Source organism: Entelurus aequoreus, linkage group LG17, assembly GCF_033978785.1.
Source record: "Entelurus aequoreus isolate RoL-2023_Sb linkage group LG17, RoL_Eaeq_v1.1, whole genome shotgun sequence".
Classification (NCBI taxonomy): Eukaryota; Metazoa; Chordata; class Actinopteri; order Syngnathiformes; family Syngnathidae; genus Entelurus; species Entelurus aequoreus.
The window spans coordinates 22,012,901-22,037,841 of record NC_084747.1 but is presented as its reverse complement, the minus strand read 5'-3'; the positions used below and the strand labels follow the sequence as shown (position 1 = coordinate 22,037,841).

Here is a 24,941-nt window from a genome sequence, read left to right as displayed (position 1 = left end):
GTCAATCAAATCTTCTGTCAACCATTTACCTGACGTTATATTATATATATATATATATATATATATATATATATATATATATACACACACACACATATATAGTATATGTATATATATATACACATATACTGTATACATATAAACATACATATAGCCTTCATATACAGTACATATACATACTGTATATATGAACATATGTATATGTATATATATACATATATATATATATGTATATATATATATATATATATATATATATATATATAACATTTTAGTAATAATAATGATTTGTTTTGTGTATGAATCAACAAGAGTACATTCTGTGAACATTTGATTTCTGAAGTGAATCCCATATATTCATGTAGTAGTTGTTGTGTTGTGTTGTGTTGTGTTGTGTTGTTGTGTTGTGTCACCGTGCAGGAATGTTCCAAGACGAAAAGGTCCTTCAAGAACATGTTTAGAGTTCTTCAAAGAAGGAAACTCTGGACTTGGTGCTCTGTAGCGTCGACTGTGGAAGAGAAAAATATGTGCAGTTTAATATCAGAGTGGAATCTGTCACAATCTCATTGATCACACATGCTGACGCGACACACGCTAAGCTAACGTGACACATGCTAAAAAGTTAGTAACGTAGAAAGTTAGTCACAAAAAGTTAGTAGCGTTGAAAGTTAGTCACATAAAAAAGTGAGTAACATTGAAAGTTAGTCACGTAGAAAGTGAGTAACATAGAAAGTGAGTAACATGGAAAGTTAGTAACGTACAAAAGTAAATCACGTAAAAAATTAAGTAACAGAAATTTAGTCACGTAAAAAAGTTAGTAACATTGAAAGTTAGTCACGTAAAAAAGTTAGTAACATTGAAAGTTAGTCACGTAGAAAGTGAGTAACATAGAAAGTTAGTAACGTAGAAAGTGAGTAACATAGAAAGTTAGTAACGTAGAAAGTGAGTAACAGAAAGTGAGTAACATAGAAAGTGAGTAACATGGAAAGTTAGTAACGTACAAAAGTAAATCACGTAAAAAATTAAGTAACAGAAAGTTAGTCACGTAAAAAAGTTAGTAACATTGAAAGTTAGTCACGTAAAAAAGTTAGTAACATTGAAAGTTAGTCACGTAGAAAGTGAGTAACACAGAAAGTTAGTCATGTAAAGAAGTGAGTAACATAGAAAGTTAGTCACGTAAAAAAGTTAGTAACATTGAAAGTTAGTAACGTAAAAAGTGAGTAACATAGAAAGTTAGTAACGTAGAAAGCGAGTAACAGAAAGTGAGTAACATAGAAAGTGAGTAACATGGAAAGTTAGTAACGTACAAAAGTAAATCACGTAAAAAATTAAGTGACAGAAAGTTAGTCACGTAAAAAAGTTAGTAACATTGAAAGTTAGTCACGTAGAAAGTGAGTAACACAGAAAGTTAGTCATGTAAAGAAGTGAGTAACATACAAAGTTAGTCACGTAAAAAAGTTAGTAACATTGAAAGTTAGTAACGTAAAAAGTGAGTAACATAGAAAGTTAGTAACGTAGAAAGTGAGTAACAGAAAGTGAGTAACATAGAAAGTTAGTAACGTAGAAAAAGTTAGTAACGTAGAAAGTTAGTAACATAGAAAATGAGTAACATAGAAAGTGAGTAACGTAGAAAGTGAGTAACGTAGAAAGTGAGTAACATAGAAAGTTAGTAATGTAGAAAGTTAGTAATGTAGAAAGTTAAGTTAAAGTACCAATGATTGTCACACAAACACTAGGTGTGGTGACATTTGTTCTCTGCATTTGACCCATCACCCTTGATCACCCCCTGGGAGGTGAGGAGAGCAGTGAGCAGCAGTGGTGCCGCGCCCGGGAATCATTTTTGGTGATTTAACCCGCAATTCCAACCCTTGATGCTGAGTGCCAAGCAGGGAGGTAATGGCTCCCATTTTTATAGTCTTTGGTATGACTCGGCCGGGGTTTGAACTCACAACCTACCCATCGCAGGGCGGACACTCTAACCACTAGGCCACTGAGTAGGTAGCAGTAAGTGAGTAACAGAAAGTTGGTAATGTAGAAAGTGAGTAACGTAGAAAGTGAGTAACATAGAAAGTGAGTAAAGTAGAAAGTAAACGAGGCTCTGCAGTCGCTCTGCTAGCCAATCAAAGTAAGCGATAAAAGTGAGCGAGTGTAAAAGGAAACTAATTAAACTACAATTAGTGCTCTTTACTCCCATTGATCAGCTAATGGTGTTGATCAATACTTGGGACTGACATGTTGTTGATCAATACTTGGGACTGACATGGTGTTGATCAATACTTGGGACTGACATGGTGTCGATCAATACTTGGGACTGACATGGTGTCGATCAATACTTGGGACTGACATGGTGTCGATCAATACTTGGGACTGACATGGTGTCGATCAAAACTTGGGACTGACATGGTGTCGATCAATACTTGGGACTGACATGGTGTCGATCAATACTTGGGACTGACATGGTGTCGATCAATACTTGGGACTGACATGGTGATCAATACTTGGGACTGACATGGTGTCGATCAATACTTGGGACTGACATGGTGTCGATCAATACTTGGGACTGACATGGTGTCGATCAATACTTGGGACTGACATGGTGATCAATACTTGGGACTGACATGGTGTCGATCAATACTTGGGACTGACATGGTGTCGATCAATACTTGGGGACTGACATGGTGTCGATCAATACTTGGGACTGACATGGTGATCAATACTTGGGACTGACATGGTGTCGATCAATACTTGGGACTGACATGGTGTCGATCAATACTTGGGACTGACATGGTGTCGATCAATACTTGGGACTGACATGGTGATCAATACTTGGGACTGACATGGTGTCGATCAATACTTGGGACTGACATGGTGTCGATCAATACTTGGGACTGACATGGTGTCGATCAATACTTGGGACTGACATGGTGATCAATACTTGGGACTGACATGGTGATCAATACTTGGGACTGACATGGTGTCGATCAATACTTGGGACTGACATGGTGATCAATACTTGGGACTGACATGGTGTCGATCAATACTTGGGACTGACATGGTGTCGATCAATACTTGGGACTGACATGATGTCGATCAATACTTGGGACTGACATGGTGATCAATACTTGGGACTGACATGGTGTCGATCAATACTTGGGACTGACATGGTGATCAATACTTGGGACTGACATGATGTCGATCAATACTTGGGACTGACATGGTGTCGATCAATACTTGGGACTGACATGATGTCGATCAATACTTGGGACTGACATGGTGATCAATACTTGGGACTGACATGGTGTCGATCAATACTTGGGACTGACATGGTGATCAATACTTGGGACTGACATGATGTCGATCAATACTTGGGACTGACATGATGTCGATCAATACTTGGGACTGACATGATGTCGATCAATACTTGGGACTGACATGATGTCGATCAATACTTGGGACTGACATGGTGTCGATCAATACTTGGGACTGACATGATGTCGATCAATACTTGGGACTGACATGGTGTCGATCAATACTTGGGACTGACATGGTGGTGTGCTAGGAGAGAAGACACATGGTGGTGTGCTAGGAGAGAAGACACGTGGTGGTGTGCTAGGAGAGAAGACACATGGTGGTGTGCTAAGAGAGAAGACACGTGGTGGTGTGCTAGGAGAGAAGACACGTGGTGGTGTGCTAGGAGAGAAGACACATGGTGGTGTGCTAAGAGAGAAGACACGTGGTGGTGTGCTAGGAGAGAAGACACGTGGTGGTGTGCTAAGAGAGAAGACACGTGGTGGTGTGCTAAGAGAGAAGACACATGGTGGTGTGCTAGGAGAGAAGACACATGGTGGTGTGCTAAGAGAGAAGACACGTGGTGGTGTGCTAGGAGAGAAGACACGTGGTGGTGTGCTAGGAGAGAAGACACATGGTGGTGTGCTAAGAGAGAAGACACGTGGTGGTGTGCTAGGAGAGAAGACACGTGGTGGTGTGCTAAGAGAGAAGACACGTGGTGGTGTGCTAAGAGAGAAGACACGTGGTGGTGTGCTAGGAGAGAAGACACGTGGTGGTGTGCTAGGAGAGAAGACACATGGTGGTGTGCTAGGAGAGAAGACACGTGGTGGTGTGCTAGGAGAGAAGACACGTGGTGGTGTGCTAGGAGAGAAGACACGTGGTGGTGTGCTAGGAGAGAAGACACATGGTGGTGTGCTAGGAGAGAAGACACATGGTGGTGTGCTAGGAGAGAAGACACGTGGTGGTGTGCTAGGAGAGAAGACACGTGGTGGTGTGCTAGGAGAGAAGACACGTGGTGGTGTGCTAGGAGAGAAGACACATGGTGGTGTGCTAGGAGAGAAGACACGTGGTGGTGTGCTAGGAGAGAAGACACATGGTGGTGTGCTAGGAGAGAAGACACATGGTGGTGTGCTAGGAGAGAAGACACGTGGTGGTGTGCTAGGAGAGAAGACACGTGGTGGTGTGCTAGGAGAGAAGACACGTGGTGGTGTGCTAGGAGAGAAGACACATGGTGGTGTGCTAGGAGAGAAGACACGTGGTGGTGTGCTAGGAGAGAAGACACATGGTGGTGTGCTAGGAGAGAAGACACGTGGTGGTGTGCTAGGAGAGAAGACACATGGTGGTGTGCTAGGAGAGAAGACACGTGGTGGTGTGCTAAGAGAGAAGACACGTGGTGGTGTGCTAGGAGAGAAGACACATGGTGGTGTGCTAGGAGAGAAGACACGTGGTGGTGTGCTAGGAGAGAAGACACGTGGTGGTGTGCTAGGAGAGAAGACACGTGGTGGTGTGCTAGGAGAGAAGACACGTGGTGGTGTGCTAGGAGAGAAGACACATGGTGGTGTGCTAGGAGAGAAGACACGTGGTGGTGTGCTAGGAGAGAAGACACATGGTGGTGTGCTAGGAGAGAAGACACGTGGTGGTGTGCTAGGAGAGAAGACACATGGTGGTGTGCTAGGAGAGAAGACACGTGGTGGTGTGCTAAGAGAGAAGACACGTGGTGGTGTGCTAGGAGAGAAGACACGTGGTGGTGTGCTAGGAGAGAAGACACGTGGTGGTGTGCTAGGAGAGAAGACACGTGGTGGTGTGCTAGGAGAGAAGACACGTGGTGGTGTGCTAGGAGAGAAGACACATGGTGGTGTGCTAGGAGAGAAGACACATGGTGGTGTGCTAGGAGAGAAGACACATGGTGGTGTGCTAGGAGAGAAGACACGTGGTGGTGTGCTAGGAGAGAAGACACATGGTGGTGTGCTAGGAGAGAAGACACATGGTGGTGTGCTAGGAGAGAAGACCCGTGGTGGTGTGCTAGGAGAGAAGACACATGGTGGTGTGCTAGGAGAGAAGACACATGGTGGTGTGCTAGGAGAGAAGACACATGGTGGTGTGCTAGGAGAGAAGACCCGTGGTGGTGTGCTAGGAGAGAAGACACATGGTGGTGTGCTAGGAGAGAAGACACATGGTGGTGTGCTAGGAGAGAAGACACATCGGTGGTGTGCTAGGAGAGAAGACACATGGTGGTGTGCTAGGAGAGAAGACACATGGTGGTGTGCTAGGAGAGAAGACACATGGTGGTGTGCTAGGAGAGAAGACACATGGTGGTGTGCTAGGAGAGAAGACACATGGTGGTGTGCTAGGAGAGAAGACACGTGGTGGTGTGCTAGGAGAGAAGACACATGGTGGTGTGCTAGGAGAGAAGACACATGGTGGTGTGCTAGGAGAGAAGACACGTGGTGGTGTGCTAGGAGAGAAGACACATGGTGGTGTGCTAGGAGAGAAGACACATGGTGGTGTGCTAGGAGAGAAGACACGTGGTGGTGTGCTAGGAGAGAAGACACGTGGTGGTGTGCTAGGAGAGAAGACACGTGGTGGTGTGCTAGGAGAGAAGACACGTGGTGGTGTGCTAGGAGAGAAGACACATGGTGGTGTGCTAGGAGAGAAGACACGTGGTGGTGTGCTAGGAGAGAAGACACATGGTGGTGTGCTAGGAGAGAAGACACGTGGTGGTGTGCTAGGAGAGAAGACACGTGGTGGTGTGCTAGGAGAGAAGACACGTGGTGGTGTGCTAGGAGAGAAGACACATGGTGGTGTGCTAGGAGAGAAGACACATGGTGGTGTGCTAGGAGAGAAGACACATGGTGGTGTGCTAGGAGAGAAGACACATGGTGGTGTGCTAGGAGAGAAGACACATGGTGGTGTGCTAGGAGAGAAGACACATGGTGGTGTGCTAGGAGAGAAGACACATGGTGGTGTGCTAGGAGAGAAGACACGTGGTGGTGTGCTAGGAGAGAAGACACATGGTGGTGTGCTAGGAGAGAAGACACATGGTGGTGTGCTAGGAGAGAAGACACGTGGTGGTGTGCTAGGAGAGAAGACACGTGGTGGTGTGCTAGGAGAGAAGACACATGGTGGTGTGCTAGGAGAGAAGACACGTGGTGGTGTGCTAGGAGAGAAGACACATGGTGGTGTGCTAGGAGAGAAGACACGTGGTGGTGTGCTAGGAGAGAAGACACGTGGTGGTGTGCTAGGAGAGAAGACACGTGGTGGTGTGCTAGGAGAGAAGACACGTGGTGGTGTGCTAGGAGAGAAGACACATGGTGGTGTGCTAGGAGAGAAGACACATGGTGGTGTGCTAGGAGAGAAGACACATGGTGGTGTGCTAGGAGAGAAGACACATGGTGGTGTGCTAGGAGAGAAGACACGTGGTGGTGTGCTAGGAGAGAAGACACATGGTGGTGTGCTAGGAGAGAAGACACGTGGTGGTGTGCAAGGAGAGAAGACACATGGTGGTGTGCTAGGAGAGAAGACACGTGGTGGTGTGCTAGGAGAGAAGACACATGGTGGTGTGCTAGGAGAGAAGACACGTGGTGGTGTGCTAGGAGAGAAGACACATGGTGGTGTGCTAGGAGAGAAGACACATGGTGGTGTGCTAGGAGAGAAGACACATGGTGGTGTGCTAGGAGAGAAGACACATGGTGGTGTGCTAGGAGAGAAGACACATGGTGGTGTGCTAGGAGAGAAGACACATGGTGGTGTGCTAGGAGAGAAGACACATGGTGGTGTGCTAGGAGAGAAGACACGTGGTGGTGTGCTAGGAGAGAAGACACGTGGTGGTGAGCTAGGAGAGAAGACACATGGTGGTGTGCTAGGAGAGAAGACACGTGGTGGTGTGCTAGGAGAGAAGACACGTGGTGGTGTGCTAGGAGAGAAGACACATGGTGGTGTGCTAGGAGAGAAGACACGTGGTGGTGTGCTAGGAGAGAAGACACGTGGTGGTGTGCTAGGAGAGAAGACACGTGGTGGTGTGCTAGGAGAGAAGACACATGGTGGTGTGCTAGGAGAGAAGACACATGGTGGTGTGCTAGGAGAGAAGACACATGGTGGTGTGCTAGGAGAGAAGACACATGGTGGTGTGCTAGGAGAGAAGACACATGGTGGTGTGCTAGGAGAGAAGACACGTGGTGGTGTGCTAGGAGAGAAGACACATGGTGGTGTGCTAGGAGAGAATACACGTGGAGGTGTGCTAGGAGAGAAGACACATGGTGGTGTGCTAGGAGAGAAGACACATGGTGGTGTGCTAGGAGAGAAGACACGTGGTGGTGTGCTAGGAGAGAAGACACATGGTGGTGTGCTAGGAGAGAAGACACATGGTGGTGTGCTAGGAGAGAAGACACGTGGTGGTGTGCTAGGAGAGAAGACACATGGTGGTGTGCTAGGAGAGAAGACACGTGGTGGTGTGCTAGGAGAGAAGACACATGGTGGTGTGCTAGGAGAGAAGACACATGGTGGTGTGCTAGGAGAGAAGACACATGGTGGTGTGCTAGGAGAGAAGACACATGGTGGTGTGCTAGGAGAGAAGACACGTGGTGGTGTGCTAGGAGAGAAGACACGTGGTGGTGTGCTAGGAGAGAAGACACGTGGTGGTGTGCTAGGAGAGAAGACACGTGGTGGTGTGCTAGGAGAGAAGACACATGGTGGTGTGCTAGGAGAGAAGACACGTGGTGGTGTGCTAGGAGAGAAGACACATGGTGGTGTGCTAGGAGAGAAGACACGTGGTGGTGTGCTAGGAGAGAAGACACGTGGTGGTGTGCTAGGAGAGAAGACACGTGGTGGTGTGCTAGGAGAGAAGACACATGGTGGTGTGCTAGGAGAGAAGACACATGGTGGTGTGCTAGGAGAGAAGACACGTGGTGGTGTGCTAGGAGAGAAGACACGTGGTGGTGTGCTAGGAGAGAAGACACATGGTGGTGTGCTAGGAGAGAAGACACGTGGTGGTGTGCTAGGAGAGAAGACACGTGGTGGTGTGCTAGGAGAGAAGACACGTGGTGGTGTGCTAGGAGAGAAGACACATGGTGGTGTGCTAGGAGAGAAGACACATGGTGGTGTGCTAGGAGAGAAGACACGTGGTGGTGTGCTAGGAGAGAAGACACGTGGTGGTGTGCTAGGAGAGAAGACACGTGGTGGTGTGCTAGGAGAGAAGACACATGGTGGTGTGCTAGGAGAGAAGACACATGGTGGTGTGCTAGGAGAGAAGACACATGGTGGTGTGCTAGGAGAGAAGACACATGGTGGTGTGCTAGGAGAGAAGACACGTGGTGGTGTGCTAGGAGAGAAGACACGTGGTGGTGTGCTAGGAGAGAAGACACGTGGTGGTGTGCTAGGAGAGAAGACACGTGGTGGTGTGCTAGGAGAGAAGACACATGGTGGTGTGCTAGGAGAGAAGACACATGGTGGTGTGCTAGGAGAGAAGACACATGGTGGTGTGCTAGGAGAGAAGACACATGGTGGTGTGCTAGGAGAGAAGACACGTGGTGGTGTGCTAGGAGAGAAGACACATGGTGGTGTGCTAGGAGAGAAGACACATGGTGGTGTGCTAGGAGAGAAGACACGTGGTGGTGTGCTAGGAGAGAAGACACATGGTGGTGTGCTAGGAGAGAAGACACGTGGTGGTGTGCTAGGAGAGAAGACACATGGTGGTGTGCTAGGAGAGAAGACACATGGTGGTGTGCTAGGAGAGAAGACACATGGTGGTGTGCTAGGAGAGAAGACACATGGTGGTGTGCTAGGAGAGAAGACACGTGGTGGTGTGCTAGGAGAGAAGACACGTGGTGGTGTGCTAGGAGAGAAGACACGTGGTGGTGTGCTAGGAGAGAAGACACGTGGTGGTGTGCTAGGAGAGAAGACACATGGTGGTGTGCTAGGAGAGAAGACACGTGGTGGTGTGCTAGGAGAGAAGACACATGGTGGTGTGCTAGGAGAGAAGACACGTGGTGGTGTGCTAGGAGAGAAGACACGTGGTGGTGTGCTAGGAGAGAAGACACGTGGTGGTGTGCTAGGAGAGAAGACACATGGTGGTGTGCTAGGAGAGAAGACACGTGGTGGTGTGCTAGGAGAGAAGACACATGGTGGTGTGCTAGGAGAGAAGACACGTGGTGGTGTGCTAGGAGAGAAGACACGTGGTGGTGTGCTAGGAGAGAAGACACATGGTGGTGTGCTAGGAGAGAAGACACGTGGTGGTGTGCTAGGAGAGAAGACACGTGGTGGTGTGCTAGGAGAGAAGACACGTGGTGGTGTGCTAGGAGAGAAGACACATGGTGGTGTGCTAGGAGAGAAGACACATGGTGGTGTGCTAGGAGAGAAGACACGTGGTGGTGTGCTAGGAGAGAAGACACGTGGTGGTGTGCTAGGAGAGAAGACACGTGGTGGTGTGCTAGGAGAGAAGACACATGGTGGTGTGCTAGGAGAGAAGACACATGGTGGTGTGCTAGGAGAGAAGACACATGGTGGTGTGCTAGGAGAGAAGACACATGGTGGTGTGCTAGGAGAGAAGACACATGGTGGTGTGCTAGGAGAGAAGACACGTGGTGGTGTGCTAGGAGAGAAGACACGTGGTGGTGTGCTAGGAGAGAAGACACGTGGTGGTGTGCTAGGAGAGAAGACACATGGTGGTGTGCTAGGAGAGAAGACACATGGTGGTGTGCTAGGAGAGAAGACACATGGTGGTGTGCTAGGAGAGAAGACACGTGGTGGTGTGCTAGGAGAGAAGACACGTGGTGGTGTGCTAGGAGAGAAGACACGTGGTGGTGTGCTAGGAGAGAAGACACATGGTGGTGTGCTAGGAGAGAAGACACATGGTGGTGTGCTAGGAGAGAAGACACGTGGTGGTGTGCTAGGAGAGAAGACACATGGTGGTGTGCTAGGAGAGAAGACACATGGTGGTGTGCTAGGAGAGAAGACACATGGTGGTGTGCTAGGAGAGAAGACACATGGTGGTGTGCTAGGAGAGAAGACACGTGGTGGTGTGCTAGGAGAGAAGACACGTGGTGGTGTGCTAGGAGAGAAGACACATGGTGGTGTGCTAGGAGAGAAGACACGTGGTGGTGTGCTAGGAGAGAAGACACATGGTGGTGTGCTAGGAGAGAAGACACGTGGTGGTGTGCTAGGAGAGAAGACACGTGGTGGTGTGCTGATGAAATGTCCCAGAAGGTAAATGGAGACTATTATAGTGTCATGTCTATCGTCTCCACCAGCAGAGAAGGATCACTTTTGGATGGATTGCAAGTCTTGTCAGTTTCCCCCAGAATGATTGACAGGTGGCCGCCTGATGATTGACAGGGGTGTCAGAAGCAGACTTGGACAACTCTGAGGATTTCATGGGTTGCTTTGCAATCTTTCACAAATGACAAAAATAGCGGAATGGTCCCACCATCATCAATCATGCTCAGCAGGTGGTAAGTCACTTACTTCCCAGCAGGAGCAAAACATTGAAACAACGTTGACAACTTGGTGAGTTACAGGAAGTCCTGATGTTGAGTTAGGTCCTGATATTGACTTAGTCAGGTCCTGATGTTGAGTTAGGTCCTGATGTTGAGTCAGGTCCTGATGTTGAGTTAGGTCCTGATGTTGACTTAGTCAGGTCCTGATGGTGAGTTAGGTCCTGATATTGACTTAGTCAGGTCCTGATGTTGAGTCAGGTCCTGATGTTGAGTTAGGTCCTGATGTTGACTTAGTCAGGTCCTGATGGTGAGTTAGGTCCTGATGTTGAGTTAGGTCCTGATGTTGACTTAGTCAGGTCCTGATGTTGAGTTAGGTCCTGATGTTGACTTAGTCAGGTCCTGATGTTGAGTTAGGTCCTGATATTGACTTAGTCAGGTCCTGATGTTGAGTTAGGTCCTGATGTTGAGTTAGGTCCTGATGTTGACTTAGTCAGGTCCTGATGTTGAGTTAGGTCCTGATGTTGAGTTAGGTCCTGATGTTGAGTCAGGTCCTGATGTTGAGTCAGGTCCTGATGTTGACTTAGTCAGGTCCTGATGTTGAGTTAGGTCCTGATGTTGAGTTAGGTCCTGATGTTGACTTAGTCAGGTCCTGATGGTGAGTTAGGTCCTGATATTGACTTAGTCAGGTCCTGATGTTGAGTCAGGTCCTGATGTTGAGTTAGGTCCTGATGTTGACTTAGTCAGGTCCTGATGGTGAGTTAGGTCCTGATGTTGAGTTAGGTCCTGATGTTGACTTAGTCAGGTCCTGATGTTGAGTTAGGTCCTGATGTTGACTTAGTCAGGTCCTGATGTTGAGTTAGGTCCTGATATTGACTTAGTCAGGTCCTGATGTTGAGTTAGGTCCTGATGTTGAGTTAGGTCCTGATGTTGACTTAGTCAGGTCCTGATGTTGAGTTAGGTCCTGATGTTGAGTCAGGTCCTGATGTTGAGTTAGGTCCTGATGTTGACTTAGTCAGGTCCTGATGGTGAGTTAGGTCCTGATATTGACTTAGTCAGGTCCTGATGTTGAGTTAGGTCCTGATGTTGAGTCAGGTCCTGATGTTGAGTTAGGTCCTGATGTTGACTTAGTCAGGTCCTGATGGTGAGTTAGGTCCTGATATTGACTTAGTCAGGTCCTGATGTTGAGTTAGGTCCTGATGTTGAGTTAGGTCCTGATGTTGACTTAGTCAGGTCCTGATGTTGAGTTAGGTCCTGATGTTGAGTCAGGTCCTGATGTTGAGTTAGGTCCTGATGTTGACTTAGTCAGGTCCTGATGGTGAGTTAGGTCCTGATATTGACTTAGTCAGGTCCTGATGTTGAGTTAGGTCCTGATGTTGAGTCAGGTCCTGATGTTGAGTTAGGTCCTGATGTTGACTTAGTCAGGTCCTGATGGTGAGTTAGGTCCTGATATTGACTTAGTCAGGTCCTGATGTTGAGTTAGGTCCTGATGTTGAGTTAGGTCCTGATGTTGACTTAGTCAGGTCCTGATGTTGAGTTAGGTCCTGATGTTGAGTCAGGTCCTGATGTTGAGTTAGGTCCTGATGTTGACTTAGTCAGGTCCTGATGGTGAGTTAGGTCCTGATATTGACTTAGTCAGGTCCTGATGTTGAGTTAGGTCCTGATGTTGAGTCAGGTCCTGATGTTGACTTAGTCAGGTCCTGATGTTGACTTAGGTCCTGATGTGGAGTTAGGTCCTGATGTTGAGTCAGGTCCTGATGTTGAGTTAGGTCCTGATGTTGAGTCAGGTCCTGATGTCGAGTCAGGTCCTGATGTCGAGTTAGGTCCTGATGTTGAGTTAGGTCCTGATGTTGAGTTAGGTCCTGATGTTGAGTTAGGTCCTGATGTTGAGTTAGGTCCTGATGTTGAGTTAGGTCCTGATGTTGAGTTAGGTCCTGATGTTGAGTTAGGTCCTGATGTTGAGTTAGGTCCTGATGTTGAGTCAGGTCCTGATGTTGAGTTAGGTCCTGATGTTGACTTAGTCAGGTCCTGATGGTGAGTTAGGTCCTGATATTGACTTAGTCAGGTCCTGATGTTGAGTTAGGTCCTGATGTTGAGTCAGGTCCTGATGTTGAGTTAGGTCCTGATGTTGACTTAGTCAGGTCCTGATGGTGAGTTAGGTCCTGATGTTGAGTTAGGTCCTGATGTTGACTTAGTCAGGTCCTGATGTTGAGTTAGGTCCTGATGTTGACTTAGTCAGGTCCTGATGTTGAGTTAGGTCCTGATATTGACTTAGTCAGGTCCTGATGTTGAGTTAGGTCCTGATGTTGAGTTAGGTCCTGATGTTGACTTAGTCAGGTCCTGATGTTGAGTTAGGTCCTGATGTTGAGTCAGGTCCTGATGTTGAGTTAGGTCCTGATGTTGACTTAGTCAGGTCCTGATGGTGAGTTAGGTCCTGATATTGACTTAGTCAGGTCCTGATGTTGAGTTAGGTCCTGATGTTGAGTCAGGTCCTGATGTTGAGTTAGGTCCTGATGTTGACTTAGTCAGGTCCTGATGGTGAGTTAGGTCCTGATATTGACTTAGTCAGGTCCTGATGTTGAGTTAGGTCCTGATGTTGAGTTAGGTCCTGATGTTGACTTAGTCAGGTCCTGATGTTGAGTTAGGTCCTGATGTTGAGTCAGGTCCTGATGTTGAGTTAGGTCCTGATGTTGACTTAGTCAGGTCCTGATGGTGAGTTAGGTCCTGATATTGACTTAGTCAGGTCCTGATGTTGAGTTAGGTCCTGATGTTGAGTCAGGTCCTGATGTTGACTTAGTCAGGTCCTGATGTTGACTTAGGTCCTGATGTGGAGTTAGGTCCTGATGTTGAGTCAGGTCCTGATGTTGAGTTAGGTCCTGATGTTGAGTCAGGTCCTGATGTCGAGTCAGGTCCTGATGTCGAGTTAGGTCCTGATGTTGAGTTAGGTCCTGATGTTGAGTTAGGTCCTGATGTTGAGTTAGGTCCTGATGTTGAGTTAGGTCCTGATGTTGAGTTAGGTCCTGATGTTGAGTTAGGTCCTGATGTTGAGTTAGGTCCTGATGTTGAGTCAGGTCCTGATGTTGAGTCAGGTCCTGATGTTGAGTTAGGTCCTGATGTTGAGTTAGGTCCTGATGTTGAGTTAGGTCCTGATGTTGAGTTAGGTCCTGATGTTGAGTTAGGTCCTGATGTTGAGTCAGGTCCTGATGTTGACTTAGTCAGGTCCTGATGTTGACTTAGGTCCTGATGTGGAGTTAGGTCCTGATGTTGAGTTAGGTCCTGATGTTGAGTTAGGTCCTGATGTTGAGTTAGGTCCTGATGGTGAGTTAGGTCCTGATGTTGAGTTAGGTCCTGATGTTGAGTTAGGTCCTGATGTCGAGTTAGGTCCTGATGTTGAGTTAGGTCCTGATGTTGAGTTAGGTCCTGATGTTGAGTTAGGTCCTGATGTTGAGTTAGGTCCTGATGTTGAGTTAGGTCCTGATGTTGAGTCAGGTCCTGATGTTGAGTCAGGTCCTGATGTTGAGTCAGGTCCTGATGTTGAGTTAGGTCCTGATGTTGAGTTAGGTCCTGATGTTGACTTAGGTCCTGATGTTGAGTTAGGTCCTGATGTTGAGTTAGGTCCTGATGTTGAGTCAGGTCCTGATGTTGAGTTAGGTCCTGATGTTGAGTTAGGTCCTGATGTTGAGTTAGGTCCTGATGTTGAGTTAGGTCCTGATGTTGACTTAGGTCCTGATGTTGAGTTAGGTCCTGATGTTGAGTTAGGTCCTGATGTTGAGTCAGGTCCTGATGTTGAGTTAGGTCCTGATGTTGAGTTAGGTCCTGATGTTGAGTTAGGTCCTGATGTTGAGTCAGGTCCTGATGTTGTGTCAGGTCCTGATGTTGAGTTAGGTCCTGATGTTGAGTCAGGTCCTGATGTTGAGTTAGGTCCTGATGTTGAGTTAGGTCCTGATGTTGAGTTAGTCAGGTCCTGATGTTGAGTTAGGTCCTGATGTTGAGTTAGGTCCTGATGTTGAGTCAGGTCCTGATGTTGAGTTAGGTCCTGATGTTGTGTCAGGTCCTGATGTTGAGTTAGGTCCTGATGTTGAGTTAGGTCCTGATGTTGAGTTAGGTCCTGATGTTGAGTTAGGTCCTGATGTTGTGTCAGGTCCTGATGTTGAGTTAGGTCCTGATGTTGAGTTAGGTCCTGATGTTGAGTTAGGTCCTGATGTTGAGTCAGGTCCTGATGTTGAGTTAGGTCCTGATGTCGAGTTAGGTCCTGATGTTGGGCAACTCAAACATAACCTTCAAACAACATGCTTTTTCACAACCTTTAATCAATGTTGAGTTGTGACGTTGATTGAACATTGAATTTTGGTCATTTCCCAACCAATATTGTGAGAATAATTGTATCTAAGTTATCACAAAACTTTGTGTTGCCATGAGTTCCCGGCGAGAGGACAAAATCTGTCTTTGAACCTACCAAGAAGAAGGCTTGTAAAACTCCACTGTGCAGGATGGGAAGCAACACGAAGGTGTTCTGTTTCTTTGATGTATTGTAATCCACAGAAATATTTAGTTTTGACCCAAGAACTACAAAGCGGAGAGGAAGCAGGACCTGACCCCCCTCCAGGCACCTTTTCTTTGAACTGTTCTGTAACCAAAGGTGACGGCTGTTTACGACCCCCCTCCCTTAGAAACAGCTGTTGCCATGTAATCAGGGAAAGTCCAAATAAAAGAGGAGGCGTACAATCTTTGGCCAGAGCGTGCTGAGACTGTACAAAGAGTACAGTCCAGACGTCTCTCCTCAATTGAGCCAAATTTAATTCTGTCTCTGTTTAATTCCTTGCTTCTTGTCTTGTTTAATAGATGTCATCAGTGTTTGAACCTGACATCATTCTACAACACAAATACAACGTTGAAACAACATGCTTTTTGACAACGTTTAATCAATGTCGGGTTGTGACGTTGATTCAACATTGAATTTTGGTCATTTCCCAGCCAATATTCTACAACACAAACACAACGTTGAAAGGTGGACTTTGTCTGAGGCTCCTGTTTCCTTCAGAGTCAGACCAGCGCTGACGGCCGTGCACACATCAATTAGCGCCGCCTTAACGAGCTTCACAGACACAGAGGAGAATGGACAGGCAGAGTTTTTCCTCTGATGGACAATTAACTGTGTGAAGTTGTGTCTCTGACTCAGACCTTTGAAACTGACTCTTTCAGGAGCCTTCAAGCAACCATGCTGACTTTTTACAGTCCTGCTCAAAAGTACACACATTGTGTTTTTCCCTCCATAATATGACTTCTTTTTGGGAAAAAAAACTGTAAAATTTTGTGTAAAATTGTGTTTTTCCCTCCATGATATGACTTGTTTTTGGAAAAAACATTTTTGTAAAATTGTGTTTTTCCCTCTATAATATGACTTGTTTTTGGGGGGAAAAAATTGCGTAAAATTTTGTGTAAAATTGTGTTTTTCCCTCCATAATATGACTAGTTTTTGGGAGAAAAAACTGTGTAAAATTTTGTGTAAAATTGTGTTTTTCCCTCCATAATATGACTTGTTTTTGGAAAAAAAAAAAAAATTGTAAAATTGTGTTTTTTCCTCTATATGACTTGTTTTTGGGGAAAAAAAACTGCGTAAAATTTTGTGTAGAATTGTGTTTTTCCCTCCATAATATGAGTTGTTTTTGGAAAAAAAAAATGCGTAAAATTTTGTGTAAAATTGTGTTTTTCCCTCCATAATATGACTTGTTTTTGGAAAAAAAATGTGTGTAAAATTGTGTTTTTCCCTCCATAATAAAACTTGTTTTTGAAAGAAACAATTGTGTAGAATTTTGTGTAAAATTGTGTTTTTCCCTCCATAATATGACTTGTTTTTGGAAAAATAATTTGTGTAAAATTGTGTTTTTCCCTCCATGATATGATTTGAATTTAGAAAAAAAATTGTGTAAAATTGTGTTTTTTCCCTCCATAATATGAGTTGTTTTTGGAAAAAAAATGGTGTAAAATTTTCTGTAAAATTGTGTTTTTCCCTCCATAATATGACTTGTTTTTGGAAAAAAAAATTGTGTAAAATTTTGTGTAAAATTGTGTTTTTCCCTCCATAATATGACTTGTTTTTGGAAAAAAAAAATTTGTAAAATTTTGTTTTTCCCTCTATAATATGACTTGTTTTTGGGGGAAAAAAACTGCGTAAAATTTTGTGTAAAATTGTGTTTTTCCCTCCATAATATGACTTGTTTTTGGAAAAAAAAAATTTGTAAAATTGTGTTTTTCCCTCTATAATATGACTTGTTTTTTGGGGGAAAAAACTGCGTAAAATTTTGTGTAAAATTGTGTTTTTCCCTCCATAATATGACTTGTTTTTGGAAAAAAAAACTGTGTAAAATTTTGTGTAAAATTGTGTTTTTCCCTCCATAATATGACTTGTTTTTGGACATTTTTTTTTTGTAAAATTGTGTTTTTCCCTCTATAATATGACTTGTTTTTGGGGGAAAAAAACTGCGTAAAATTTTGTGTAAAATTGTGTTTTTCCCTTCATAATATGACTTGTTTTTGGGAAAAAAAACTGTGTAAAATTTTGTGTAAAATTGTGTTTTTCCCTCCATAATATGACTTGTTTTTGGAAAAAAATCATTTGTAAAATTTTGTGTAAAATTGTGTTTTTCCCTCCATAATATGACTTATTTTTGGAAAAAATGTTTTTGTAAAATTGTGTTTTTTCCCTCTATAATATGACTTGTTTTTGGGGGAAAAAAACTGCGTAAAATTTTGTGTAGAATTGTTTTTCCCTCCATAATATGACTTGTTTTTGGAAAAAAAATGTGTGTAAAATTGTGTTTTTCCCTCCATAATATGACTTGTTTTTGGAAAAATAATGTGTAAAATTGTGTGTAAAATTGTGTTTTTCCCTCCATGATATGATTTGAATTTAGAAAAAAAAATTGTGTAAAATTGTGTTTTTTCCCTCCATAATATGAGTTGTTTTTGGAAAAAAAAATGGTGTAAAATTTTCTGTAAACTTGTGTTTTTCCCTCCATAATATGACTTGTTTTTGGAAAAAAAATTTGTGTAAAATTTTGTGTAAAATTGTGTTTTTCCCTCCATAAATGACTTGTTTTTGGAAAACAAAATTTTGTAAAATTTTGTTTTTCCCTCTATAATATGACTTGTTTTTGGGGAAAAAAAACTGCGTAAAATTTTGTGTAAAATTGTGTTTTTCCCTCCATAATATGACTTGTTTTTGGAAAAAAAATTTGTGTAAAATTGTGTTTTTCCCTCCATAATATGACTTGTTTTTGAAAAAAACAATTGTGTAAAATTTTGTGTAAAATTGTGTTTTCCCTCCATAATATGACTTGTTTTTGGAAAAATAATTTGTGTAAAATTTTCTGTAAAATTGTGTTTTTCCCTCCATAATATGACTTGTTTTTGGAAAAAAAATTTGTGTAAAATTGTGTTTTTCCCTCCATAATATGACTTGTTTTTGGAAAAAAGATTTTTGTAAAATTGTGTTTTTCCCTCTATAATATGACTTGTTTTTGGGGGAAAAAAACTGCGTAAAATTTTGTGTAGAATTGTGTTTTTCCCTCCATAATATGAGTTGTTTTTGGGAGAAAAAAAATGCGTAAAATTTTGTGTAAAATTGTGTTTTTCCCTCCATAATATGACTTGTTTTTGGAAAAAAAATGTGTGTAAAATTGTGTTTTTCCCTCCATAATATGACTTGTTTTTGGAAAAATAATTTGTGTAAAATTGTGTGTAAAATTGTGTTTTTCCCTCCATGATATGACTTGTTTTTAGAATTTTTTTTTGTGTAAAATTGTGTTTTTTCCTCCATAATATGATTTGAATTTAGAAAAAAAATTGTGTAAAATTGTGTTTTTTCCCTCCATAATATGAGTTGTTTTTGGAAAAAAAAATGGTGTAAAATTTTCTGTAAAATTGTGTTTTTCCCTCCATAATATGACTTGTTTTTGGAAAAAAATAATTTGTAAAATCTTGTGTAAAATTGTGTTTTTCCCTCCATAATATGACTTGTTTTTGGAAAACATTTTTTTGTAAAATTGTGTTTTTCCCTCTATAATATGACTTGTTTTTGGGGGAAAAAAACTGCGTAAAATTTTGTGTAGAATTGTGTTTTTCCCTCCATAATATGAGTTGTTTTTGGGAGAGAAAAAATGCGTAAAATTTTGTGTAAAATTGTGTTTTTCCCTCCATAATATGACTTGTTTTTGGAAAAAAAATGTGTGTAAAATTGTGTTTTTCCCTCCATAATATGACTTGTTTTTGGAAAAATAATTTGTGTAAAATTGTGTGTAAAATTGTGTTTTTCCCTCCATGATATGACTTGTTTTTAGAATTTTTTTTTGTGTAAAATTGTGTTTTTTCCTCCATAATATGATTTGAATTTAGAAAAAAAAATTGTGTAAAATTGTGTTTTTTCCCTCCATAATATGAGTTGTTTTTGGAAAAAAAAATGGTGTAAAATTTTCTGTAAAATGGTGTTTTTCCCTCCATAATATGACTTGTTTTTGGAAAAAAATAATTTGTAAAATGTTGTGTAAAATTGTGTTTTCCCCTCCATAATATGACTTATTTTTTGGGAAAAAAATGGTGTAAAATTTTACTTTGAAATGTTTACAAGTGTTTTGACCAGGACTTTGTATGTGCCGAGTGGCTAAAAAGGTGAGGCGTGTTCCTCAGACTCAGACTTTACCTTCTTGAAGTTGCTGCGCTTGCTGCTGCCTTGCTCAAGGTTCTGCTCATGGATGAAGTCCAGCGACGTCTCGCGCTCCTTCAGCTTCAGGCTCTCGATCTCCGTCTTCAGCTGGTTCAGCTGCTCCTGCAGGTGCCTGCTCTTCTCCACGTACTCCACCCTGAGGGCAGCACCACCATTAACTTAACTTATCTTAACTCCTGCAGGTGCCTGCTCTTCTCCACGTACTCCACCCTGAGGGCAGCACCACCATTAACTTAACTTATCTTAACTCCTGCAGGTGCCTGCTCTTCTCCACGTACTCCACCCTGAGGGCAGCACCACCATTAACTTAACTTATCTTAACTCCTGCAGGTGCCTGCTCTTCTCCACGTACTCCACCCTGAGGGCAGCACCACCATTAACTTAACTTACCTTCACTTTGACCTACACAATCTTCTAACAGATTTGTTCTCGCTCTCTTCCTGGCTTTATGCTGGTATGTGAATGGACAGACTCATGTTGACATTTTGTATGCGCGTGTGAATGGACAAACAGATTATCTGCACAGTGTGAATGGACAGACATGTTTGCATTATGTTCATCATGGACAGACAGATGTTTACATTCTGTGAATAGAATCACATATCTTTGCATATTGTTGGTATGTGAATGGACAGACTCATGTTGACATTTTCTATGTGCATTATCTGCATAATGTAAAAGGACAGACATACTTCCTTTACGCCCACATGTGAATGGACATACAATTTTTTTGTTTACATTATGTGTAAATGAATGGACAAACTAATGTTAACATTGCATGCATGAGAGTAATGTTGACATTATTTGTGTGTCTTTGAGTGTGTGTGAATGGAGAGACATATGTTTGCAATATGTGTAAATGAATGGACACAGTAGTGTTAACATTGTGTGTGTCAGAGTCATGTTAACAATGTGTGTGTGTGTGTGTGTCTGTGTGTAAATGGACAAATATTTTCATTTTCTGTGTATGACGTGAATGGACATACATATGTTAGCATTATGTGTACATGAATGGATGAACTAATGTTGACATTACGCATGTCGGACTAATTTTAAGTTGATTTGTTTGTGCGTGTGTGTGCATATAAATGGACAGGTGTATATGTGAATGGACAGACTTACATTATATTTGTATGTGAATGGAGAGATATTCATAAAAAGTACTGAGGCTTGTGTGTGAATGCACACATGCAAGAATTGTGCGTATTAGTATGTGAATGGACAACCTGGTGTGTGTGTGTGTCTGGACGGAGATGTGTGCTCACGGTATGTGAATGGACAAACGGTTTCATTTTCACTTGAAAAAAACCCTCTAAAGACTGAGAGGTCGTCCAGGGAAGCCGAGGTTGGATGCAAACAATCCAAATTGTGATGAGAAGACGTCGGAGGTGAAACAGGAAGAAGCGGAGGGAAAGGTGCGTAACCACGGCAACCGTAACTGTCAATCAACATGGTAGGGAGGAGCGTGAACATTTAAGAGTTGGAGTGACTCACTTCTCCTTCTCGATCTCCATGGAGAGACGCTTCATGTCCGTGTCTTTGAAGTCTGAGCTGAGATGCTCCCCGCCGGCCGTCTGCTCTGCTGGCCGCGCAGGGTACTGCAACACAAAATAAACTACTGTTTTTCCATTTACAGTAATACACCGTAAAAACAACAACTGTAGATTTTACAGTAAAACGCTGCAAGTTCAGTCACAATAACTTTAACGTAAACAAATCCAAAGTGTGGTACTGTTTTTCTATTTACAGTAAAACACTATTAAAACAACAAAGCAATAGATTTTACAGTAAAAAATTGCAAGTTGAGATGCAAGAAGTTTACCGTAAAAAACAAATTGTGGGATAGTTTTTTTCCATTTACAGTAACACACCGTAAAAACAAAAAAACTTAGATTTTACAGTAAAAAGCTGCAAGTTCAGCTGCAAAGGTTTATCGTAAAAAACAAAACAAAATTGTGGTACCGTTTTTCCATTTACAGTAACGCACTACAAAAACAACAAAATAATAGATTTTACAGTAAAAAGTTGCAAGTTCGGTCGCAATAACTTTACCGTAAAAAAATCCAAAGTGTGGTACCGTTTTTCCATTTACAGTAATACACCATCAACACAACAAAATAATAGATTTTACAGTAAAAAGCTGCAAGTTCAGCTGCAGAGGTTTATCGTAAAAAACAAAACAAAAGTGTGGTACCGTTTTTCCATTTACAGTAATACACTATGAAAACAACAAAGTAACAGATTTTACAATAAAAAGTTGCAAGTTCAGCTGCAAGAAGTTTAACGTAAAAAAAACTAATTGTGGTACCGTTTTTCCATTTACAGTAATACACCATCAAAACAAAAAACTTAGATTTTACAGTAAAAAGCTGCAAGTTCAGTCGCAGAGGTTTATTGTGAAAAACAAAACAAAAGTGTGGTACCGTTTTTCCATTTACAGTAATATATCGTAAAAACAAAAACCGTAGATTTTACAGTAAAACGCTGCAAGTTCAGTCGCAATAACTTTACCGTAAAAAAATCCAAAGTGTGGTGCCGTTTTTGCATTTACAGTAATACACCATAAAAACAACAAAATAATAGATTTTACAGTAAAAAGCTGCAAATTCAGTTACAAAGGTTTATCGTAAAAAACAAAACAAAAGTGTGGTACCGTTTTTCCATTTACAGTAATACACTATGAAAACAACAAAGTAACAGATTTTACAATAAAAAGTTGCAAGTTCAGCTGCAAGAAGTTTAACGTAAAAAAAACTAATTGTGGTACCGTTTTTTCCATTTACAGTAATACACCATCAAAACAAAAAACTTAGATTTTACAGTAAAAAGCTGCAAGCTCCGTTGTGAAAAACAAAACAAAAGTGTGGTACCGTTTTTCCATTTACAGTAATATATCGTAAAAACAAAAACCGTAGATTTTACAGTAAAACGCTGCAAGTTCAGTCGCAATAACTTTACTGTAAAAAAATCCAAAGTGTGGTACCGTTTTTCCATTTACAGTAATACACCATCAACACAACAAAATAATAGATTTTACAGTAAAAAGCTGCAAGTTCAGCTGCAAAGGTTTATCGTAAAAAACAAAACAAAAGTGTGGTACCGTTTTTCCATTTACAGTAATACACTATGAAAACAACAAAGTAACAGATTTTACAACAAAAAGTTGCAAGTTCAGCTGCAAGAAGTTTAACGTAAAAAAAACTAATTGTGGTACCGTTTTTTCCATTTACAGTAATACACTATCAAAACAAAAAACTTAGATTTTACAGTAAAAAGCTGCAAGTTCAGTTGCAAAGGCTTATCGTAAAAAACAAAACAAAAGTGTGGTACCGTTTTTCCATTTACAGTAATATATTGTAAAAACAAAAACCGTAGATTTTACAGTAAAACGCTGCAAGTTCAGTCGCAATAACTTTACCATAAAAAAATCCAAAGTGTGGTACCGTTTTTCCATTTACAGTAATACACCATAAAAACAACAAAATAATAGATTTTACAGTAAAAAGCTGCAAGTTCAGTTGCAAAGGTTTATCGTAAAAAACAAAACAAAAGTGTGGTACCGTTTTTCCATTTACAGTAATACACTATGAAAACAACAAAGTAACAGATTTTACAATAAAAAGTTGCAAGTTCAGCTGCAAGAAGTTTAACGTAAAAAAAACTAATTGTGGTACCGTTTTTCCATTTACAGTAATACACCATCAAAACAAAAAACTTAGATTTTACAGTAAAAAGCTGCAAGTTCAGTCGCAGAGGTTTATTGTGAAAAACAAAACAAAAGTGTGGTACCGTTTTTCCATTTACAGTAATATATCGTAAAAACAAAAACCGTAGATTTTACAGTAAAACGCTGCAAGTTCAGTCGCAATAACTTTACCGTAAAAAAATCCAAAGTGTGGTGCCGTTTTTGCATTTACAGTAATACACCATAAAAACAACAAAATAATAGATTTTACAGTAAAAAGCTGCAAATTCAGTTACAAAGGTTTATCGTAAAAAACAAAACAAAAGTGTGGTACCGTTTTTCCATTTACAGTAATACACTATGAAAACAACAAAGTAACAGATTTTACAATAAAAAGTTGCAAGTTCAGCTGCAAGAAGTTTAACGTAAAAAAAACTAATTGTGGTACCGTTTTTTCCATTTACAGTAATACACCATCAAAACAAAAAACTTAGATTTTACAGTAAAAAGCTGCAAGCTCCGTTGTGAAAAACAAAACAAAAGTGTGGTACCGTTTTTCCATTTACAGTAATATATCGTAAAAACAAAAACCGTAGATTTTACAGTAAAACGCTGCAAGTTCAGTCGCAATAACTTTACTGTAAAAAAATCCAAAGTGTGGTACCGTTTTTCCATTTACAGTAATACACCATCAACACAACAAAATAATAGATTTTACAGTAAAAAGCTGCAAGTTCAGCTGCAAAGGTTTATCGTAAAAAACAAAACAAAAGTGTGGTACCGTTTTTCCATTTACAGTAATACACTATGAAAACAACAAAGTAACAGATTTTACAACAAAAAGTTGCAAGTTCAGCTGCAAGAAGTTTAACGTAAAAAAAACTAATTGTGGTACCGTTTTTTCCATTTACAGTAATACACTATCAAAACAAAAAACTTAGATTTTACAGTAAAAAGCTGCAAGTTCAGTTGCAAAGGCTTATCGTAAAAAACAAAACAAAAGTGTGGTACCGTTTTTCCATTTACAGTAATATATTGTAAAAACAAAAACCGTAGATTTTACAGTAAAACGCTGCAAGTTCAGTCGCAATAACTTTACCATAAAAAAATCCAAAGTGTGGTACCGTTTTTCCATTTACAGTAATACACCATAAAAACAACAAAATAATAGATTTTACAGTAAAAAGCTGCAAGTTCAGTTGCAAAGGTTTATCGTAAAAAACAAAACAAAAGTGTGGTACCGTTTTTCCATTTACAGTAATACACTATGAAAACAACAAAGTAACAGATTTTACAGTAAAAAGTTGCAAGTTCAGCTGCAAGAAGTTTAACGTAAAAAAATTAATTGTGGTACCGTTTTTCCATTTACAGTAATACACCATCAAAACAAAAAAACTTAGATTTTACAGCAAAAAGCTGCAAGTTCAGTCGCAGAGGTTTATCGTGAAAAACAAAACAAAAGTGTGGTACCGTTTTTCCATTTACAGTAATATATCATAAAAACAAAAACCGTAGATTTTACAGTAAAAAGCTGCAAGTTCAGTTGCAAAGGTTTATTGTAAAAAACAAAACAAAATTGTGGTACCGTTTTTCCATTCACAGTAACGCACTACAAGAACAACAAAATAATAGATTTTACAGTAAAAAGTTGCAAGTTCAGCTGCAAGAAGTTTACCGTAAAAAAACTAATTGTGGCATCGTTTTTCCATTTACAGTAATACACCGTAAAAACAACAACAACTGTAGATTTCACGGTAAAAAACTACAAGTTCAGTCGCAATAACTTTACCGTAAAAAAATCCAAAGTGTGGTACCGTTT

General features: G+C 41.5%; 1 protein-coding gene across 1 annotated transcript in view; it reads right to left on the bottom strand.

Moving 5' to 3' along the window:
- Positions 1 to 252: 252 nt before the first annotated feature.
- The window catches only part of nf2a (NF2, moesin-ezrin-radixin like (MERLIN) tumor suppressor a), an 85,795-nt gene continuing 61,106 nt past the window's right edge, over positions 253 to 24,941 (bottom strand). Inside the window, exons 14-16 of the mRNA XM_062024131.1 lie at positions 20,932 to 21,035; positions 19,414 to 19,573; positions 253 to 508 (exon numbers count right to left, since the gene is read on the bottom strand). Coding sequence (XP_061880115.1) covers positions 458 to 508; positions 19,414 to 19,573; positions 20,932 to 21,035 — 315 coding nt within the window. The 3' untranslated portion in view covers positions 253 to 457. The remainder of the gene's footprint in view (positions 509 to 19,413; positions 19,574 to 20,931; positions 21,036 to 24,941) is intronic.